General features: G+C 29.1%; 1 protein-coding gene across 1 annotated transcript in view; it reads right to left on the minus strand.

Moving 5' to 3' along the window:
* Nucleotides 1-18,556, minus strand: part of LOC113519092 (alpha-mannosidase 2) — a 79,656-nt gene extending 61,100 nt beyond the window's left edge. Inside the window, exons 1-2 of the mRNA XM_026904153.3 lie at nt 18,363-18,556; nt 16,570-16,698 (exon numbers count right to left, since the gene is read on the minus strand). Coding sequence (XP_026759954.2) covers nt 16,570-16,690 — 121 coding nt within the window. The 5' untranslated portion in view covers nt 16,691-16,698; nt 18,363-18,556. The remainder of the gene's footprint in view (nt 1-16,569; nt 16,699-18,362) is intronic.
* Between the last annotated feature and the right edge of the window lie 2,373 nt (nt 18,557-20,929).

Genomic DNA, 20,929 nt, shown 5'->3' on the forward strand with positions numbered 1-20,929 from the left:
CATAGAGTTCTATCACATTTCACAAAGGGGCGAAGGAAGGAGGACACCAAAATAAAAAACCCTTCCCCCTATATCAAAGCTGCGATAGCTAACTACGTGTTGATTAATGTCGAACATCGACACGGCGGAATGTATTGAATCAATTTGGGATTGAACTGGATTATTCTCCACGTCCGCCAATCACATGGTTACAAATAAAATTTGCCATGTTCAATGGATTTCGTGTGCAGCAACGATTTACGGGTAAAACCAAATAATTTACATAATGACCCTCAACGGTTAAATGCTTACTAATGTTACAAACAGTACCGTCCTCAGAGGGGGCGCGGTCGGGTGGTGTCCGGGGGTGCCGAGGTCCAAAGAGGGCTCCGGAGGTTCAAGGGGGGCGCTGCAGGATCCACGCATCAGTAAAGAAAGGGTCGATGAACGTTTTTGATTGAATCGCATCCCCGGTTCTGTGGTGACCGGGGACCTTTGCCCAGGGGCTAAGATCGGCCCTGATTATATAAATATATAAATGAGTCTGTTTGTTCTGCCTCTAGTACCTCTAGTGCCTAAACAGCTCAATCTACTATAACGAAGTTTGCTATACATGACTACGTATATATTAAATTTCATTAAAATTAGTGTATGTTGAAATTAGTATTTCGATATGAAGGGCATAGATTCATTTTATCACTGTCAATTAATATGTCGCAGGAACGAAGTAACGTGTAAAAACTAATTATGACGTTATACTTATTATATGTGCATTTCACATGCCTCGCGATAAGATGAACAGAAATAAATTTTCAAGGTGTCGGTTAAATAAATTGTTATTATTACACTATATTACATTTAAATCGTATTTTTATAAAAAAAAAACTGATTTTACATTGAATTCAATCACATTCAACAATTTCTAAATTTATTAGTATAAATATTTCTTTTTTCATATTTAAAATTTTGTAATGGTTTTAATTTTTTTTTTTTTTATTATTATTAAATATCTTATTTGTAAATAACAAAACAGTAAAATATAGAGTTAATATCGATTTAAAATTATTTAATAATAAACTCTTGAATAGCCCCGTACGGGCAAATACAGTATAGGACAACCCCCCACTAGATGGAGTGACGACTTCAAATGCATTGCAGGGAGTCAGTAGATGCAGGTGACTCAGGACCGTTCCTTATGGCATTCTATAGGAGAAGCTTATATCCAGCAGTGGACAGATGATGGTTGAAATAATGATGATGATGAAACTCTTGAATAGTTTTGGCAAAATAGAGAGCACGGAGCATATCAGAAAATATACAAATGTAATCTATTTCCAGATACTTGCATTGAAAAAATAACTATTTATATTATATAATAATATAAATAGTTTTATTTTCAATGAATATTATTCATAGACATTAATTCTGCTGTCGTAAACAAAATTATTAAATGTCTATATTATCACAAACAAGGTAAATATCTGAAATAGTATTAGGGTATCACTTCTCTTCTAATGTAAACATATTTTTCTTTTGCTTTATTATAACCTACGGTAGCTGTGTTTGTTTCAATAGAACATAATGAAAATGTAAACAAACGAATAATTACCCCCCCCCCCCCAATATTTACACAAAAGACGATTTGTTAATTTCTAATAGTAACATAAATAAAAAATCGGTTAATTGATTGAATGTTCTTACTTGTTATTAATTTCATTTAGAGATCGTTTCTGTGATAACTTCAACAAAACTTTTTTATTAAGATCTGTTGAAATAGACTATAATAATAAATAAGCGTGGATAAATAGTCCTTAATGAAAGAATATAAGATTTGTTGTAGGTTTATATTTTCCGATTTCTTTATTCAACACTCAATGCCTATATTAGATTTTTCTATGAAGACAGAATACAAATAAATTGAAAGCAAAAGGAAAGGTATTCATATTATTATGGCCATTGGAGATCTCATAAAAATCTTCTCTTATAAATAGAAAATGCGTGCTATTGAGGTTGTAAAGAGTTTGCTGGAATAGTCTACTCCGTTGGTATGTAATAATTCATTGGTGGTAAAGAAAAGCGCCTTTTATTTATTTGTTTATTTAACGTATCATGTAATTTCTGGTTTTTTTTTTTAAATTAAACTGTAAGGAAATTAATAAAGTTCTTTCTATTTAATAAACTATGTAAATATTAATAATTTACTAAATAACAAAAACAAAAATATCCAACTAGATTTAGTATCTCTAGAGGCTTCATCGACCGAACCGCGAAATTAAATATAAGATGTTGCTTGCCAAAACAGCCAACTTTAACCATGACATAGATTATACACCATGCACAAGAATAAACATTACCGCCTGCAAAAAGAAATAATTAAATTTCGTTTAGAATTAGGACAAAGATATCACGTAACAAAAATACATCCTTCATTTCGAAGTTAATTTAAAAAACCATCTTTAATCTTAATAGAATAATATGGAAACATAATAAAATAATATACAAGTTAAAAATAAACCCTCCAAATTAATTCAGGATTGTGGAAAATATCAGATGTTATCTAACAATAATACAAAATATATTCGAATTAAAAACAAAATCTTTGAAAATAGTTAAAAAATATCTATTAACTGAAGATTAAAGTAAATTACACGAGACCAGGCCAGTATGTAGGCCAGAACGTTAAGCTTGTTAGTCGACACGTAAACAATGTTAGTATGTAATAAACTCATGAATATACTACCTTAGTGAAGCTAAAAACATTTTCCAAGTAGCTACAAGAATTGCCTTAGAATGAATAGTTTTATAAAGATATAAGCGTTATATCTACGGAAAGAAGCCAAATCTTTTCATGATATGATAAAGTGAAAAATATGTCGAAAACTACGCCAATTTCAGAGTAATAAGGAAAATATAATATAATATTCAATATTGTGCTCCATCTCGCGTGGAAGATATGAAAGTAAATCAGAACGATTCAATAATCTTCCAAAGCGACTACAACCATAAATATGGTAAATCCTACTAATATAATAAATGCGAAAATTTGTAACGATAGATGGATGGATGGATGGATAATCATCCATCCATAACATTTAAAGAGCAACAAGCATTCATCCATTCGGATAGTACACGGGTAGATTATACCCTACCTTAGCACATAGGATACTTATATACACCTTCATTGAAAGTCACTTAATTATAAACAAGCTTAGTATATACAAAATCAACAAATCTCAATCTTAAAATCGAACCAAATATTTGTAAAATAAATATTCAATATCATAACTCAATTTTAATATAATCTTTTTTTATTGCAAAATGTGCAGGTTTATTGTAATAGAAGAATATGCATATTAAACTAAGCTGCCCTACACTATACAGGGTAAAATCAAAGTTTTTAGCCGCACGTAAAACCAAAAATGTATTCGCACTATGAAATATATTAAAACAGAAATATTGTATAATAATACAAAAAAAAAAGTATCTCTCATACTGAGATGCGCCGTGTTAGTATGGGAGGCTCAAAATTTTTTATTATAACTCGACTAATGTTACTTTGGTAAAAATGTTGTATTACTGGTAATTACACTCTCCTAAATTAATGATAACGTTTTCGAATTCAGTCTGATAAGTATATATATTCCAACTGTTTTTATCTCTGGTAAGACTTTATAAGTATATACCTCTGTAACCTTTGATCAGATCCCACTTTACACAGGTAGGAACGCCATGAGATCACGCTAAAAGGTTCCAGCATTCTCAAAAAAGTAAAGTGCTGTAAAAAATACTACAACCCACGATCTTTCGGAAAAATAGAGGAGTTTTACAAATGGTGACTGAGTTTCGAGTTGTCATAGTCCTTCCGTTACACCTGTACTGTTATTACTACTGACTTTTTGTGTTTTGATTAATTGAAGGTTTGATGTGGATACGGGGAGGGTTGTAGGAGCTTTTTAATTCGGAACTTATTCATGAGGGGCACTAATTCCCTATCCCATATTCATTGTCATATAAATTTCATAGGCCTGATTTTAAACTATTAAACTAAACTTCACAAAATAAGAGTGACTTAAATTTTAATAACATACCGATAAACGACGAGATTTGTCAATACACACATTATAAAAGACCCGAAATAAATACATTGTTAAAAGGAAGCCTTTAATACATTTCGCTTATCTACTACAGGAACTAATATTACAAAGAGGTTTTATTTTATAATAAATAGGCACTTTATAATTACACAGAAATCAACATTTTATTATATGCCAAGTTTAAATTCTAAAGTTATTGGAATAACTATAGTTTTCGGTTGCAATTACGTCCATGGGACCGGGATAAAATGTAGTCTATGTCCTTCTCCAACCCGAATATTTCGAATATACCAAATTTTACGATTGATTGAGCCATGAAGACTCCAAGAGATAACAAACAAACAAATTCAGTGTCACGTTTATAATATTAATAAAGATGACAGATCATACTTTTAATCAAGTCTTAGTATATGATGAGACCTTTATTCACCTACATGTCAATTTGATAAAAACCATTAAAAGAGAAATATCGAATTGGAAACCATAGTTAATAAAATTATTTACAGTAACCAATTAAATTTTAATACATAATTAATAATAAAATAAAATAAAGTGGAAATTTTCACACTATTTACAATCAATCATTGGAGTGAATTTGAAAAGTATAAATTAAACCAAAAAGTCAAATTAAGGTTAATAATAGATCAAGCAGTAATTAGGCGTTATCGAATTTATTTTTTATTACTATATTAGTACAAAATATATATTCAGTTTACCAATCACAGATATTTACCTAAAATTTACATTTCCAAGAAAAATCTTATTCGATAAACAACGGGTACCAAATTTATTTTAAAATAAAATCTAGTGTGTATCATTAATATTTAACGAATAATTTATTACACATTTTAGCTACATCAAATCAAAACACCCAATGTTCTTTTGCAATATTTTTATTATTATTTGTTCCTTCAAGCATGACAGATATGTATGTTTATTACTAGAAACCTAAAATAAATACCGACGGATTAATAGTTTGTTTATTCATTCATGGAGTTTTTCTTTCAAACAATTATAAATGCGCTAACTGTAAACCGCGTCTTCGTTCAAATGAATTAAGATAATCATCATCTTTTACATTTCATTTAATTATATACTATTTCTATTTTATATATTTATCTAGTCGTACATATAAATACACTTATATGTACATATAAGCACTTATTCATCCCAAAGGTTGTTTGGTAGAGTATGCTACTAGCATTACCATAAGTCCGTCTTTAGTACCATATTTTCTTTTGGTCAATAAAATTATTTAAATAAACAAATAAATCTGGTCCGCCTTTATATCAAATTTCATTCAATTCCATTCAACCGTTTTAGTGTGACTTTGGAATTACGAGTTGTAATTACGAAAACATTCAGATTTATAATATTAGTAGGACTAAAAATACACTCTTTTGAACTTTTACTAATTTTCTGTTTTTATTAACTAGATTTAGGTAATCAGAGAAGTTTTGGTAATTTAAATTTTGTTTAATTTGCATTTAAGCCAATTTAGTTATGAGTCACGTCTCATATTTCTATAAGAAATTAGGAATTGCTTTTTATTAACGTATTTTTATTTTGATGATACATATACGTATATAGTGATTTAAAAAAAATCTGATACAAGTTATACGCTTACTCAGTTCTAAGTACTATCAGTTTCGGAGTAATCCACGTATATTCGTGAGGGCGCCACCGTCACGTAAACATTAGTAGTCCGTATTTTTAATTTTTAAATAATCATAAAGTTGACAAATCTAGTTGAAATCTAAATAATTATGTGAAGTATAATCTAATTATCAGGATACATTGTTATACAAAGAAATAAATACCAAATAATAATAAAAAAAGTGAATTATCTTATATATAGTGGTTGCAAAGACGAATGCTAATTAAATAGCTGTGCAAGTAAATTAATTCAAAAACTGCAACGAACAATAATTATTTATGGAAGATATGCAATGTAAATTTCAAAGATATTTCTCACAGTGCCATTGGCATAGTGGTATTGACTCTATGAGATGTCTTTAGTAAAGCTGCAGGTTCCACGATCGAATCCCGACTGGCTAATCACTTTTTGTATTTAATAAGATTGGTATAAAAAAGTATGTATTGAAGTTAAATAAAATGTAATGAAATCAGAGTATAAAATAAAATATTATAAATAGAAAACATTGGTAAAGACTGAGCCAGACGAACATTATTAAATTTGTGTTATAGTCACTATTTATAGTACCATAAAAAAAAGTACTGATAATTTGGATATACATTGTTAAGAGTAATATTCAGTATGGAATCAGAATTCAAGGAAGTTTCAAGATACGGCCGCAAGAGGGCAATAGTTGTATGCAACAAATGTAAATCGGAAATTGATATAAAAGATACTATATTATGTTCGTCTTGTAAAAGCAGATATGAGTTCAATTGCGCAGGTATCTCAGAATAACAATTTTCTATAACGGAATCAGAGAAACGGAAAAATTGGAGATGTCTTTTGTGTATACAAAAATGGAAAGAAACACCTTCCTGCGATCAGTCAAATATAACAATAAGGAAAAAACCCATTTCTTCAGACAGCACCAAGTACACAAACTCTAAAGTAAAACCAACTTCTATACAGACACCTAAAAAAAAATCTGAGTCACAGAATCTGGATTCACATATTCTCTCCGATATTGATGGCACGAACGATTCGATCTTATCATCAGAAAGGTTATCAAAAAGTTTAGATTGTACGACCAGTATCAACTTAACAACACGAGAATTCAAGGAAGAAATTAACCAACTTACATCTGATCTCATGAGTACACAAAATGAATTAGAAAATACAATAATAGAAAATAATGAGCTAAAAAGACAAATATCAAAATTAACAATAGAAATAGATACCTTGAAAAGTTTATGTCATTCACCTTTGAACAAGAGTGTCCTTAATTCAAACAAAACAAAAAAGCATAATCCACAATGCTCAAACACGCCAATGAGGACTCCTTCTTTAAATAACCATTTCAGTACCCCCAAAACAAATTTTAGAGAGTGTATGAATTTGGAAAATAAGATATCTACACTAGAACAAGAACTACAAAAAGCTAATGAGTATATTAAGTACCTAAATGAACAAATATTGGATATTAATTCGAATACGCGTCCGTTAAAGCATGTAGAGGGTGCTATATGTACAGAAAACAAAGTACATTTATCAAAAAATGAAATTAGTACTATCAAGCGAACCACAACTCTTACTACAGTGACTACTAAATCAACCAGGAAACATAACATACTACTATTGGCTGACGAAAAGGGTAAATATATTAGTAGTATGTTACAAAACTTATTAGGAAATATGTTCACTGTTACATCATTCATAAAACCTCAGGCACCTCTGGATAATGTTTTGAACTCGTGTAAAGTGTTGTGCAAGGACTTTACTATGTCAGACTTTGTTTTGATATTGGGTGGTTCAAATGACCACAATCCAACTAAATTGCACGCTTATTTATATTATCACTTAAGTCAGTTAAATGATACTAATGTACTTCTGTGTAATGTACCAAATAATAGATACCTGAATGTTTCCAAACTGAATAACATGTTTAAATCATTATGTTCACATTTTAATAATACTCATTATATGCACATATGTGCAAATAAGGATACAAACTATTCCTTTAATAGATTATATATTTGTAGACTCTTATTAAGACAAATATTGAAAATTAATTACAAAAACTATTATATTAATTATGTCAATTCCCAAACAGTAATATATCGAAATAGCACGATAAGTACCAGTACACAAACTGAAGATGTGACGTCCAATTGCAATAGTAATAGTAAAAATCCTGTATCGTGTATATCGAGTAAATGTGGAGAAACTGTTGATGTGGGGGCGGATGATGCTTGTTTTTTTCGTGACTAATGTCAATAATCGTAGCTATAAATGTGATAATCAAGTGAAATGTAAAGATCAAGTAGAATTTAGTGGCGACTATGCGACTCACATAAATATATTTCACCAAAACATATGCGGTGTTAATAAAAAAATAAATGACTTAGAAATTTATATTGACTCCTTGGAAAAATCTTTGCATTACATTTGTCTTAGTGAGCACTTTTTGAATAAGCATTCTGCTCCCTTATTCGGCCTGCAGGGCTACGGGATGGCATCATATTACACTAGAACAAATAAGATTAGAGGTGGTACTTTAATTTTGAGTAATAAGAATAGACAATTTGAAGAACTCTCAATATGCAAGGAGTTAAGCAAATCTGAATATTTTGAATTGTGTGGCATAAAAGATTTGAAGACTAATTTGTGTATATTATGTTGTTATCGTAATCCAATTGTCACAAACTTTGATAACTTCATGTCACATTTAGAAAAGTTGTTGGATTATTTTTTTAATAAAAAGTGTATCATTTGTGGTGACTTTAACATTAATATTTTGGAAGATAATAAATCAAAAAGAGAATTTATACATTTACTTCAGTGTTACGGTTTTAGGTATCTTATAGAGGATATTACATATAAAAGAAATAATTCTCAATCTTGCATTGACAACATGTTGACAAACTTAACTAGTGACAGCATACTAAATAGTCATATTGATCATAATGAATTAGCAGATGGGCACGCTGCCATTTTTTGTGATCTGTCACTGGAAATAAATGGGCATTCTCTTAGTCAAAATTTATTTATTACAAAAAATCAAAGATGGTTTTCCTCGAATAACAAACAAAAATTTAAAGATAAAATTAGTACAATAAATTGGACAGACATGAGTATTAATAATTTCATCAATCAATTTAATGACATATTTAAACTCTGCTTTAAGAAAACTCGGAAGAGAATCAAAATAATAAAAACTGATAAAACTAAATGGATATCAAAGGGAATTAAGGTATCTAGTATAATGAAGCGATTCTTAAAAAATAATAATAAGATTAGGATTGATCAAAGTATTATGGATTATCGAGAAAAATACCTAAGAATATATAACAAAATCATAAGAAACTCTAAAAGACGTTATGTACAAAAAGAAATAGCAGAAGCGAAAGATAGTAAAGGCATTTGGAATGTAGTAAACAAACATAGAAATAAAACGAAAAAAACCCATCGCACTCATGATAAAATACAGTTTAAAGTTGACACTGCAATCATTGACGATCCACAGGAGATTATAAAAATATTATCGTCGAATTTTGAATGCAAGTCTCATATTTTACCAGGAAACAAAATAAAAGCTGAAAAATTTTTATATGACAATGAAAAAAAAGTACATCCCAAGTTAAACTGGCAACTAATCACATCCATAGAAATAAAAAACGTTGTAAAAAGCATGAAAACTAAAAGATCCTGTGGATATGATGACGTACCAATTTCCATTATTAAAGAAAACATAGAATTTTTGGCAGAACCACTTGCTCATCTTTACAATATATGTTTGGAGGAAGGTATTTTTCCGGAACAGTTGAAAATAGCCCGTGTCATACCAATTTATAAAAAGAAATCCAAGCTTGACCCCAAAAATTACAGACCAATCTCATTACTGCCAACACTTTCTAAAATATTTGAAACATTAATAAAATCTAGAATTCTTAAGCATATAGCTGAAAATAACATACTTAATAAAAGACAGTTTGGATATCAGAATGGCATAAGTACGGCGGATGCGATGGGAACTCTTATAAATGACGTTCTAAATAAATTGAATGACAGGAAAAAGGTTGCAGGGCTTTTTTTGGACTTGAGTTCAGCTTTTGATACAGTTGACCACGACATTCTCTTAAGTAAACTTGAGTATTATGGTATATATGGACAGGCACTTGAAATAATAAAATCTTATTTTAATAATCGTAGACAATACATTGAAATCAAAAATATAGAAAATAATTATGAAACCTCACATACATCCAAATTGACGGTCATTAAGAGGGGCGTACCACAAGGCTCAATATTGGGTCCAATATTCTTTATCTTATTTATCAACGATCTAGTAGACTATATCTATAATTCATTGAACAATGTTGAATTGGTTATATTCGCAGATGACACAAATGCCATAGTTTCCGCTGTTGACATGCAAGAACTAACGATAAAAATTAACAAATTAGTAGTGCTTCTTGATGATTGGTTTTCTGCTAATGGATTAAAACTAAACGTGGAAAAGACGTGCGCCATACTATTTAAGTCTACTGCAAAAAACAAGGACACTTTGGACGTTCTCTTAAACGACGAAAGAATTGCAATAGTAAATGATGTAAAATTTCTAGGGGTACAGATTGACTCAGCATTGAACTGGAAAAGTGAATTGCACTCCATCGGTAATAGTGTTAGTTCATCATGCTATGCTTTAAGGAGTTTAAGGGACGTGCTAACTACAGATCAACTGAAATCAGTATATTACTCGTTAGTGGAATCAAAATTTAGATATAGTATTCAATTATGGGGAAACAGTTACAATTATAATATAGAAAGTGCTTTTAGACTACAAAAAAAGGCAATAAGAATAATTGCTCGTATTCCGCAGTGGGAGTCTTGCAGGGACTTTTTTAAAAAGTATCGCATACTTACAGTGCCCAGTCTATATGTATTGATTGTTATTGTAAATTTTGTTAAAAATCTACCCAGATGTGAAACGACACAAGAAAGGGAATTGCGTACAAGTTCTAGACGTAAAGACATTATGAGTGACATACAACCAAGATTAAACGTAGTTATACATGGAGCGCAATTTCAGGGAAGGAAATTGTATAACAAATTACCAATTGATCTGAAAACTATCCAAAATTGGAGAATATTAAAAATCAAACTCCATGCCTTTCTGTTGGAAAAATGTATTTATAAAATAAATGAATTTTAGGGATATATTAATTGTGAGTTGTTTGTGGTTGCTTGTTTTTTTTTTTTTTTTTTTTTTTTTTTTTTTTTTTTTTTTTTTTTTTTTTTTTTTTTTGACTGAAACTGTTATTATTATTAATTCGTTGATTGTATCTGACATTGTTTATATGTAAAATTCCTATCATACCTATTCGACACAATGTAATATTGTTATGAATAAATTGAATTGAATTGTATAGTGTAGTAAATAAACCATTCAGTTGAATCCAGTTTATGCTCAGAACTCAGTTTATACTCAAGTCTTCCATATGAACTCAGCTTCTAGGTGGTATTATATATGACAATGAATTGTTCCTAAGGCAATGGTTGTCAAACTTTTTGCAGATAGAAACCTTTTGAAAAACTAATTATTTTATAATAATAATAAAAGCCTGGTTAACAAACCCTTTTATTTAAAATCAGAACCAAAAATGTTTTGTCTCAAATCAGAACCTAAAAATCTTTAGTATCAAAACGAAAAACCAAGAAACGCAATCGACCTTTATCGTAATGCCGCTATGGCAAACGATTGTTATTTTAATAGCTGACCGTTGCTGACAATGTTTTCTGTTCTCGATTCACAAATCAATGAATAATTTACACCTACACGAGGACTAGTAACTTGTGGTGCAGAAGAGCTAATATCCTATCCATGATAGAATGAGCACATATATCGGATTATTGCTATTAAAAAAAAAATCCATAAATATAACTTAAAAATAAATTTCTAATTTTGGACAAGCTTGATATAAACTTAGTATTTCGCATACTAAATTTATATGTATATACGTTACTAAAATCAGAATCCTCTATTGTTATATAAATGTTGATAATACTTAGCAAAGTTAAAAAAAACATGAATGTCTTGTTACACACCGGAAGACTTTTATCTTCCTATTATATTTCCTCCCGCGTAAATTCATTTACATTAAAATATTAAATAAATCTGGACTAATGAGTCTGTGAATATGAATCTCTATTACTAATGAGGTAAGTTTCTTTTTTCTATACTACTGCATTGCCGTGTAGTGCGGTCGAGTCGTTCCCTATCCACCTACATCTCCATATTTCCACCTACGTTCATGAATATACAAAACATTTTTCCTACATATACGCAACGACATTTTGCGTGGATAAAACAAAATACACTATACTAATAACATAATCAGAAACATAATCATAGATGGAGAGAGACAATGTATTTACCTCAAATTCTATGAGAACTACGGACCCTACAATTAAACTACTATCTGTTATATTATAAAAGCTATCTATTCATAGTAAACCGTCTGTTTTTGTTAATCAGTTTAAATTTCTTCAACATCGATTTCATATAAGTAAAGTGAAGCTATTAGTGGTAACATATAGCAGAAAATAAGTACGCATATAGTCTACTCGTATATGTGATATTTATTAAAATCCATGTTTATAGTCACTATTCAGGCTAGTTTTTGAAACTAGCGTACATGTTTCAAATGAATTATAAAGTAGATAAAGCAAAAGATGTATATACAAGCAGAGAACTTTCCACTATACGCAATTGATTTATTACAGGCTTATTTTAAGTAAACACTTGGAATAACAGACAATCTGATCTACCTACGATACTATCAAATAGGATATTATATGAGGGGTCATGAGGAACTCCTCCTTATGACACCTGTCAGATAATACTACTTATTGTAAACTGATTGTAACGCCGGTTCGTGTTGAAAAACTGTATTGCCAATTTATAAAAAATAAATAATTAATTAAATACAATATTTAAACCACAAATTACAAAGGAGTTTGTAAGACTAGTCCTGCTATTTCAGCAACAAATGTTAATTTCTAAACATAGTCCGTGCACTAATGTGCACCATGCGAGCTAATAAAAGCTCCAATAATCATTTATTTGGGAAAATTACAATTTATTTGGAGTTTGACACGTTAATATATTTTGCCAAGAATTCCCATGCAAGTCATAATGAATAATGAAATTCACAATATAAAAAACATGGCACACACAGCGACAATAAGTGATTGTGTAATAACAACAATAGGAAGAAAGCCACCTTAGTGAAAAGCCTACGTAATAGTACTGCCTCTATAATGTTGGTAATACAACTATGAATGCTAACAATTCGCAAGGAACGTTGAATTCGAAACCGAAGGAAATTATTCTGCCGTACATTCTAGATTATGACAAAGTTCAATATATGCGCTCTAAGTAAAATAGTAAGCCAATTTACGCTTTGTCCGCGTGAGTTTGGATAAAATATAACTTGTAATGTTAATCTGGGATTTGATCTACGTACAAAATTCCATTCAAATCCGTTTAAGCATGATTTATAATATCTAAATATATCTAATTTATTATTTAGTAGGATTGCGGGTCAAAATAGATGGTGGAGCACCAACTATAGTGCTTGCATTAATAGTCATGAAATAGTCATAAAGAAAATAAAAAAAAAAACTTTATTAAAAACACAACATACTGAAGATAAAATAAAGGTGGAATTAAAAATATACATTATTTATATTATATTATAAATATATATAATAAATTTACTTCAACTTCATCTGTGTGACCAGGATATATTAATGAACCAGAATAAAAAGTAACATATTATGTCTTCTAATATAAAATCAGGACCTTATTGTAAGGCTGTGTAAAATATTTAATATATCAAAATTGTTCCATAGCCAGTAAACTTTGAGAATCGTTAATTTATAGTATCTAACTGGAGTCTAGACCTTGACAGTGGTTCACGGTTATGCTCGCGTATCAATTTAGATCTTGAGCACCAGACAATCATAACCCTCGCTATAAGTACCTATAATGGCACCGTCCTTATATTAACTCAAGCTGTCACCGCACCGATTGTTATCAATTTTAAGTTATAAAAGAAAAAATGTATAGACACATCAACGTAACTGTTATTTGATGAACAGTATTATTATTATTCTTACGAATTTTAATACTATAGATGAATACATACAATACAGTCCACCCGACATATCCTATCCAACAATATCCTATTAATATAATATAATAAATGTAAAAACTTATAACTATGAATGGATAATTGTTACTCGTTCATGCAACAATGAACGAATTTAAATGAAATTTGGTGCACTAGTAAGTTATATCCTAACTTTATACAGTTACTGATTTACGCGGAAAAAGTTGGAAATACAACCTATAAATTTTTTTTATATAAGATTTACATAATACGTTTCCTTACTATTTACATATTTTAAATAACTATTTATATAACTTATCTATATTTAATTTTAAATAACTTTTAATTATTTTTTTATTGCATTTGAGACAAATTCGATTAAGTTAAAATTACAAATTGACAGCGGCACGTGAGTCACAGAGCATTCGATATTTGTTGAAGAACTGGTCAAACAAGTTCGCGAGTCGCGGTCGTGATGGACTGGATTGGATGTTGGCGCCGTTTACACACGCGGAAGGTCATAGAGCATAGTTGTTATGATTTTCATCGTGTCTAGAGACATTTCATATTTTGGACATACAAAATATTCCATTTTAAATGAAACTTGTCTTCAACATGCATATGTAAATATATTAATTAATCTGAATAACAGTAGCACTCTATCTCTGATTCCAATATTCAATATTCAATATAGTTGACAAAATATAGGTACGTAGAGTTTTATGCTCACCAGGATCAGAACTGTCGTCGCTGGCTACTCCAGTAGGAATTATAATCGTGAACATTTATCTCTTTATTTATTTTATCTACAGATATTAAAGACATGACACAGAAACTTTTGTCACTAAACACCCACATACCATTAGTTGTATATAAGCAGATTTTATTAATAAGTATATACTAAAAGTAGGTATAATACAGTCCATCAAATCATATTAATCAATCACAGACCTCAACCTATTATGAACTTCAAGATAGTACGCGTTCGCACACAGTGATTTAACTGCACGGTTATCTTTTATTGTATATAAAAATATAAAACCTACACATAAATGTAAAAAGAATGTCTTAGAAAAAACCATGCCAAAGTTATTGAAGATAGTTTAAGAAATCAATATATACACATATAAACGATATATATATATATATATATATATATATATACTCGCTACATGCACGTATTAAATCCTATATTACATATTTGTAATTTTCACTTAACTTATTTGACTTATACTAAATATTAGTTTATCTATATCTTTGTGTGTGTTTATATAAAAATGTGATTTGCTTCTAAATTGGGTTAAGTTTTAATTCACAACTACTTCACAAGAATCATGTAATGGTAGAGTAGGAATATGTGTCACCACTCCTTTCTATTTCCTGGATGTCGTTAAGGGTGACTAAGGGAGCACCACAATGCACTACTGCAAGGGAGGGAAATTCCGTAACAAAACCGTATTGCAAGCAGTCTAGCCAAGGCGATAATAATAGACTATATCGTCCTCTTAAGTGGGGAGACCGATGTCCAATAATAGGTCATTAATGAGTTGTCCAAATTATAATTGTCGAGGTATATGAATTTAGTCCATGAGGAAACTTAGATCTATATTTGGTGGTTAGTGACGTGATGTGTTACTGTTATACCTTATATGCTTAATTATAAAAAGTGCGGTCCATATGAGGATTCCTAATTCTATAGTAAAATATTTTATATTACAAAAGTATTCGCGACGTCGTTCACACATTTAATTTTTGTATCATTTATGGAAATGGGTATTTTACCATAGTAAAAAGTATCCTACACGTTGAATAAATTCGTATTATACCAAATCTCATAAAAATTCATTCAGCCATTTATACATGGCTGAGTAACAAATCTCCAAATTGTCACATTTATTTCATTAGTCTAATAGAAATGCATCTTGAAAGAAGCACGTCATTTTATCTATGAGAAAAAAACTGCAAAAATGCGCGTCTTCATTGACTTAGAAAGTGAATTAATAATAGATTCAACAGATTCTATTTCATTGCGGTTTATGCATTTAGACAAAATACATTTGTAAAAAATTAAAAAATTCGTATAACTGAATTAATAGAAAAATTAAAATAGTTACATCATTATTTAACCCATATAACTAATATGATATTTTTAGCAATTGATTATTTTTAGAATATTTTGTTATAAGACTCTGGCCAGTTTTATATCATTATCTCATTTACACACACACACACACACACACACACATAGGTACATTTTTTCTCTAACATCTGTATGTAGAGTCAATTATATCATGTTTAGTTATTTTTACAGTAAGTACATATATAAGGAGTTTTTACTAAAATTAATTTAATTAGATAGGTAATACTGTTCTCTTTAATGTGAATAGTTTACATCTATATAAAAATTAAGTTATGTTTGCTGGTGAGAATATCACCTGAGAATAGGTTAAGAAAATTGTTGATTTATTTGTTGGTGATAGTCAAAATAAGATTTTTGGAGAAGAAAATTTAGAATTTTGATAGGATTGTCTATTAGGACAGCATTTTATTTTATTTTTTTGTTAAAAATATTAATTAGGAGAAAAGTGATGAGTGTATAATTTAAAAAACATAGTTAACATATCTAATAAAATGATAAAGTTGCTGTGTTATCACTTAATTGTGTAAATTAACTATCACTTACTTGTTTTGTTGAATGAAGGAGAACTGAAGTAATAGCAGTACGCCCCGAAACCAAGTACCAAGAGTAGTATAGCCAAGATACGAGTCGAAAATGACCGGCAACGTGGCACTCTAGCCCTCATGCTGGATTCTGAATAATTAAAATATTATTCATTAGAACATTATTTACAACTAGCTGTGAATAACAAACAAAAGATTGATAAATTGTGAAAAATTACATACACAGCATAAGATAAAAAGAAAACAAAATCAGACCTTAATAGTGTAGTACAGTAATGACTGACCTCGCCAATCTGATGGATTCAGGTTAGATCTCATATTATTACTGCATTTATATTCATATATATATATATATATATATATATATATATATATATATATATATATATATATATATATATATATTATATTATATTTATTTTCATCAGACCCATACTATGAAATGTTAACACTAAACCTACAGACATTTCATGTATACCTAATCCTACCATGAATGGTCAAATAACAGCTTTAAAATATAGTATGTATCTTAATATAGAAAGAAATTTTAGCCAATTGAATAATAAACAAGTAAATAATAGTAAGTTGTAAATATTGAAAAATGGATTGTATGTATATTATAGGAAATGTCAATAAGTTACATGGTGATACATAATGTTATACATGAAATTTTTTAAACTAAATTTAAAAATGGTCAATAGACCGCGCTTGGTAAGTTTAGTGTTAAAGGTGATAGCATTATCATCACGCTAATATAATTAATGCATGATACCACTGAGAAATTGTAAAATAAAAAATTGTCAAATTTTAATTTAATAAATAAATGCCTCTGCATAATAACATTTTATTAGTTATTGTTGCTTAGAAATGTGCTACATATAAAAATTTTTTTAATATATATAGATTTATGGCAACACCCTGTTATGCACAATGTTACATTGTTTTTTCAAAGATGGCTCACAATAATTTCTTATGGAATTCTATGTGGGAGGCATAATTTTGATAATTAAATCAGATTATCTGAAATAGATTAGGATTTTTGGAAAGCCATTTAAGCATATTATTACTCTTTTTTTATTTTATTACTGTTGTGTAATTAAATAAATATTTATTTTAATACATCAATATCAAAATATTATTTTCCTTCTAATACACAATAAGTCAATTCAATTCAAAATATTTATTCATTCTCCACAATACTGTATGAACAAACTATTCACATAAGAATACACAGTTTTTGTATTGTGGAGACTGATGGCTGAACTAAGGAAACCTGTGTTATAGCCACCAGGCCACCACCTTGTAACAATGTAAATAAATAACAAAATAATTTTAAATATATACTACTAAATATATAGTCATAATAAAATTACTATTTCATTAGGACCCTATGGTCTACATATGATTTATGTACACCTAACTCAATTATATTTGTATGCACTATATATTTATGTAGTAGCATGTTTATACACCAATTGTTTAAATTTTTGTTAAAATTATTAATATCGGATTTACTCACATTATATACAATATTACTCATAATAGTTGTTATTCAACAATTATTGAAAATATTTTTGTATGAACTTGTCTCTACAAATTTTGTATTTAGAATACCGCATACCATGTTACATGAATTACTATTAATAGTTTTATAAATTTCTTAAAGAACACAATGCTAAACAAAAGACAAACAAAAACAAGCACAAAGCGTTATAGAAAAAAATATTCACTACGAGTCTCAAGTCATGTAAACAATATTAAATACTATTTATTTCTCGTAGAGTCAGTACTTACATTACAAAAGTTAGATTTCCTTTTATCAATATTCACATTTTACATCATTTCCATAAATAAAATCTTTATTATTAATATTTTAATCAATTTTTATAAACTTCTGTAACACGAAATTACAGTTTCAATAGACTTTACTAATACCGAACTGAACTGAGCAAGACTGCGATGCGGATGAAAAAAATACCAATTGTGAATCAGTGTGACAGACGCAACATGACAGCCAAAACAACTGACATTTGCTGGTAACATTTAGTGGTGTTACCAGTAATATAAAGTGTAAAACCACGTACACGTGACTTCTAATGTTCTTTATGAACAATTCTAAGTTTTGACAATAGATAACAGTAAAAGAAGAAATACTATGGGGTCTTCAGGGAAACTAATTATTAAATATTGTTTTAAACTTAAAATGTTATTATGATATTACAAAGAATATTTTTTAACAAGTGAATTGAATTTTATTTTTTTAATTTATTGATCAAAAGATATATGGTTATATACGATTTTCTTGTTTTTATACTCCTTCTCAAGAATAGTATCTACCTGCTGTGGGAGTTCAAACTCTTGACGATAATATTAATATTTAAAGCGAAATAAGGATTTTTAAAGATATTGGCTATCATGCCGTCTGTTGCTAAGGAGAAAACTGGCACACACTTTGTTGCACATTAAAGTTACATCTTATCCCTTATAAAATATTGACGGATATCACTATGCTTTGATTTCACACTAATAAGAGGGTTTATTGCCAACTGTTGTCCTGATTGGTTGTTGTTACAAATAATAACTTCTTTTTGTCTATAATAACTAAAATCAATTTTTCGTACATAGATTTAGTTATTTATCCATTTTCTAAATTTTAAAGTCACGAACTCGGCTTTCGCCGTTGACAATACTGTATTATATTTATTTTGATTCTTCTCTATAGACTTGATTTACTTTATAATTTGTGTTTAAATTGGTATCTATATTGTATAGTTTATTTTCTTTCCTTGCTGTAATTATTGATTTTCTTATTGGGTTTTTAATAATTGTTTTGTCTTTTGTAAAAAAATACGTTGTAGCCTTTTTCAGTAATTCGTACTACAGATATCAAATTAGTTGACAACTGTTACCCTATATGCCGGAAATTTAATGTGTTTAAATTTTGTCTTCATTAATCCTTATCTTTCTACCTCTACCATTCATTTTTTTCTGTTTTATTCTAGGTAAACTTAAGTGTTCTATTTCTTTTTCTTCATTCATGGACACGAATAGGGTTTTAACGTTATTCGTGTGAGATGTGTAGCTATTATTAATACATAATCGTTTTTATTTTCTATAGCGTGACATGAATATGCAATATAAATTTACGTTTTATTTTTTATATTTTTATTGAACCAACAATCATTGTTTTGTATCTATTTTTATGACAATTGTCAAATTTTATTACTATTCGATTTTTTATTGAAATTGACATGACATTTGTTCATGTTTATTTCCACTAGTTTCTTTCTTTTCCAAAATGTTCGATTTAATTTTTTGGAAGCACGGAAGTTTGTCTCGGGAGTTCGATTGCCATTCTAAAGTTCTTATATAAATCGAGCAGACTGTATAGTAACATACATACATACATATCTGTCACGCCTGTCTCCCATTAGGGTAGGCAGAAACTGTATAGTAACATTATGCTTAATAGGTATTTGTTAATGTTGCCCATGCTTAGTCCATCAAATCAAATAGAATTCATTTACGCAAACTCTGTCAGATTCGCTATTTTTCATTATCTTATGTAATAGCTTTTTCAATAATTTTCTTTACAGCTTCTCAACTTTTGTATAACTTTACTACTTGAAAGGTGAAATTATTATATCCTTTCCTTCATCAACATCATTTAATGATTGGCATGTGAAAGTAAGACTTTACTTTGATAAGTATGACCTCTACTTTTTCCACGTATCGTAATTTATTTCATTTAGTAGTTCGAAAGCAACTTAAATTTTCGAATTTATCATCTCTGCATTTTCAGCCCATAATCAGATAGATGAAGTGTCTCGCAAGACTTGATCTATGACGTTATTATAATTATTTAATATCTGTTAGAAGTAAAATTACTTTTCAAAACAACAAATTTTTTAACAAACAATATGTACAAACGTTTATTTACATTGTATCTGAAAAAATAGTTACTGTAATTAAACCAATAGGAGACAATCTTTTGAACCGAATCAGCAAAAAGTGTTGCCATTAAAAAACAGTGCACCTGCATTATATCTCTGGTAGTTTTCTGATGTTATGTATGCTATGTTTAAGGTCTTAAAAAATTCCTTATTTTATTACATTGTTTAGAAGAAATAGGCCCTTACTCTTTTGTGGTTATTAATTATTATTTTCAATTATCTAAATAAAGAAAAGGTACTACATACCTATCTGGAAAATTGTGCACATCGATGTTTGCAGATATAAATTTTATTGTGATAAGTTTGTTAGCTATCAATCAGGGATTTTTAAAGTTATGCGGCTTTTTTTTTTTCAAAGAACGAATTAAGCCAGTTAGCCCGTTCTGACGAATTCGACAAGAATTAACT

Source organism: Galleria mellonella, unplaced genomic scaffold, assembly GCF_026898425.1.
Source record: "Galleria mellonella isolate WM207_F2 unplaced genomic scaffold, CSIRO_AGI_GalMel_v1 utg33, whole genome shotgun sequence".
Taxonomy (NCBI): domain Eukaryota; kingdom Metazoa; phylum Arthropoda; class Insecta; order Lepidoptera; family Pyralidae; genus Galleria; species Galleria mellonella.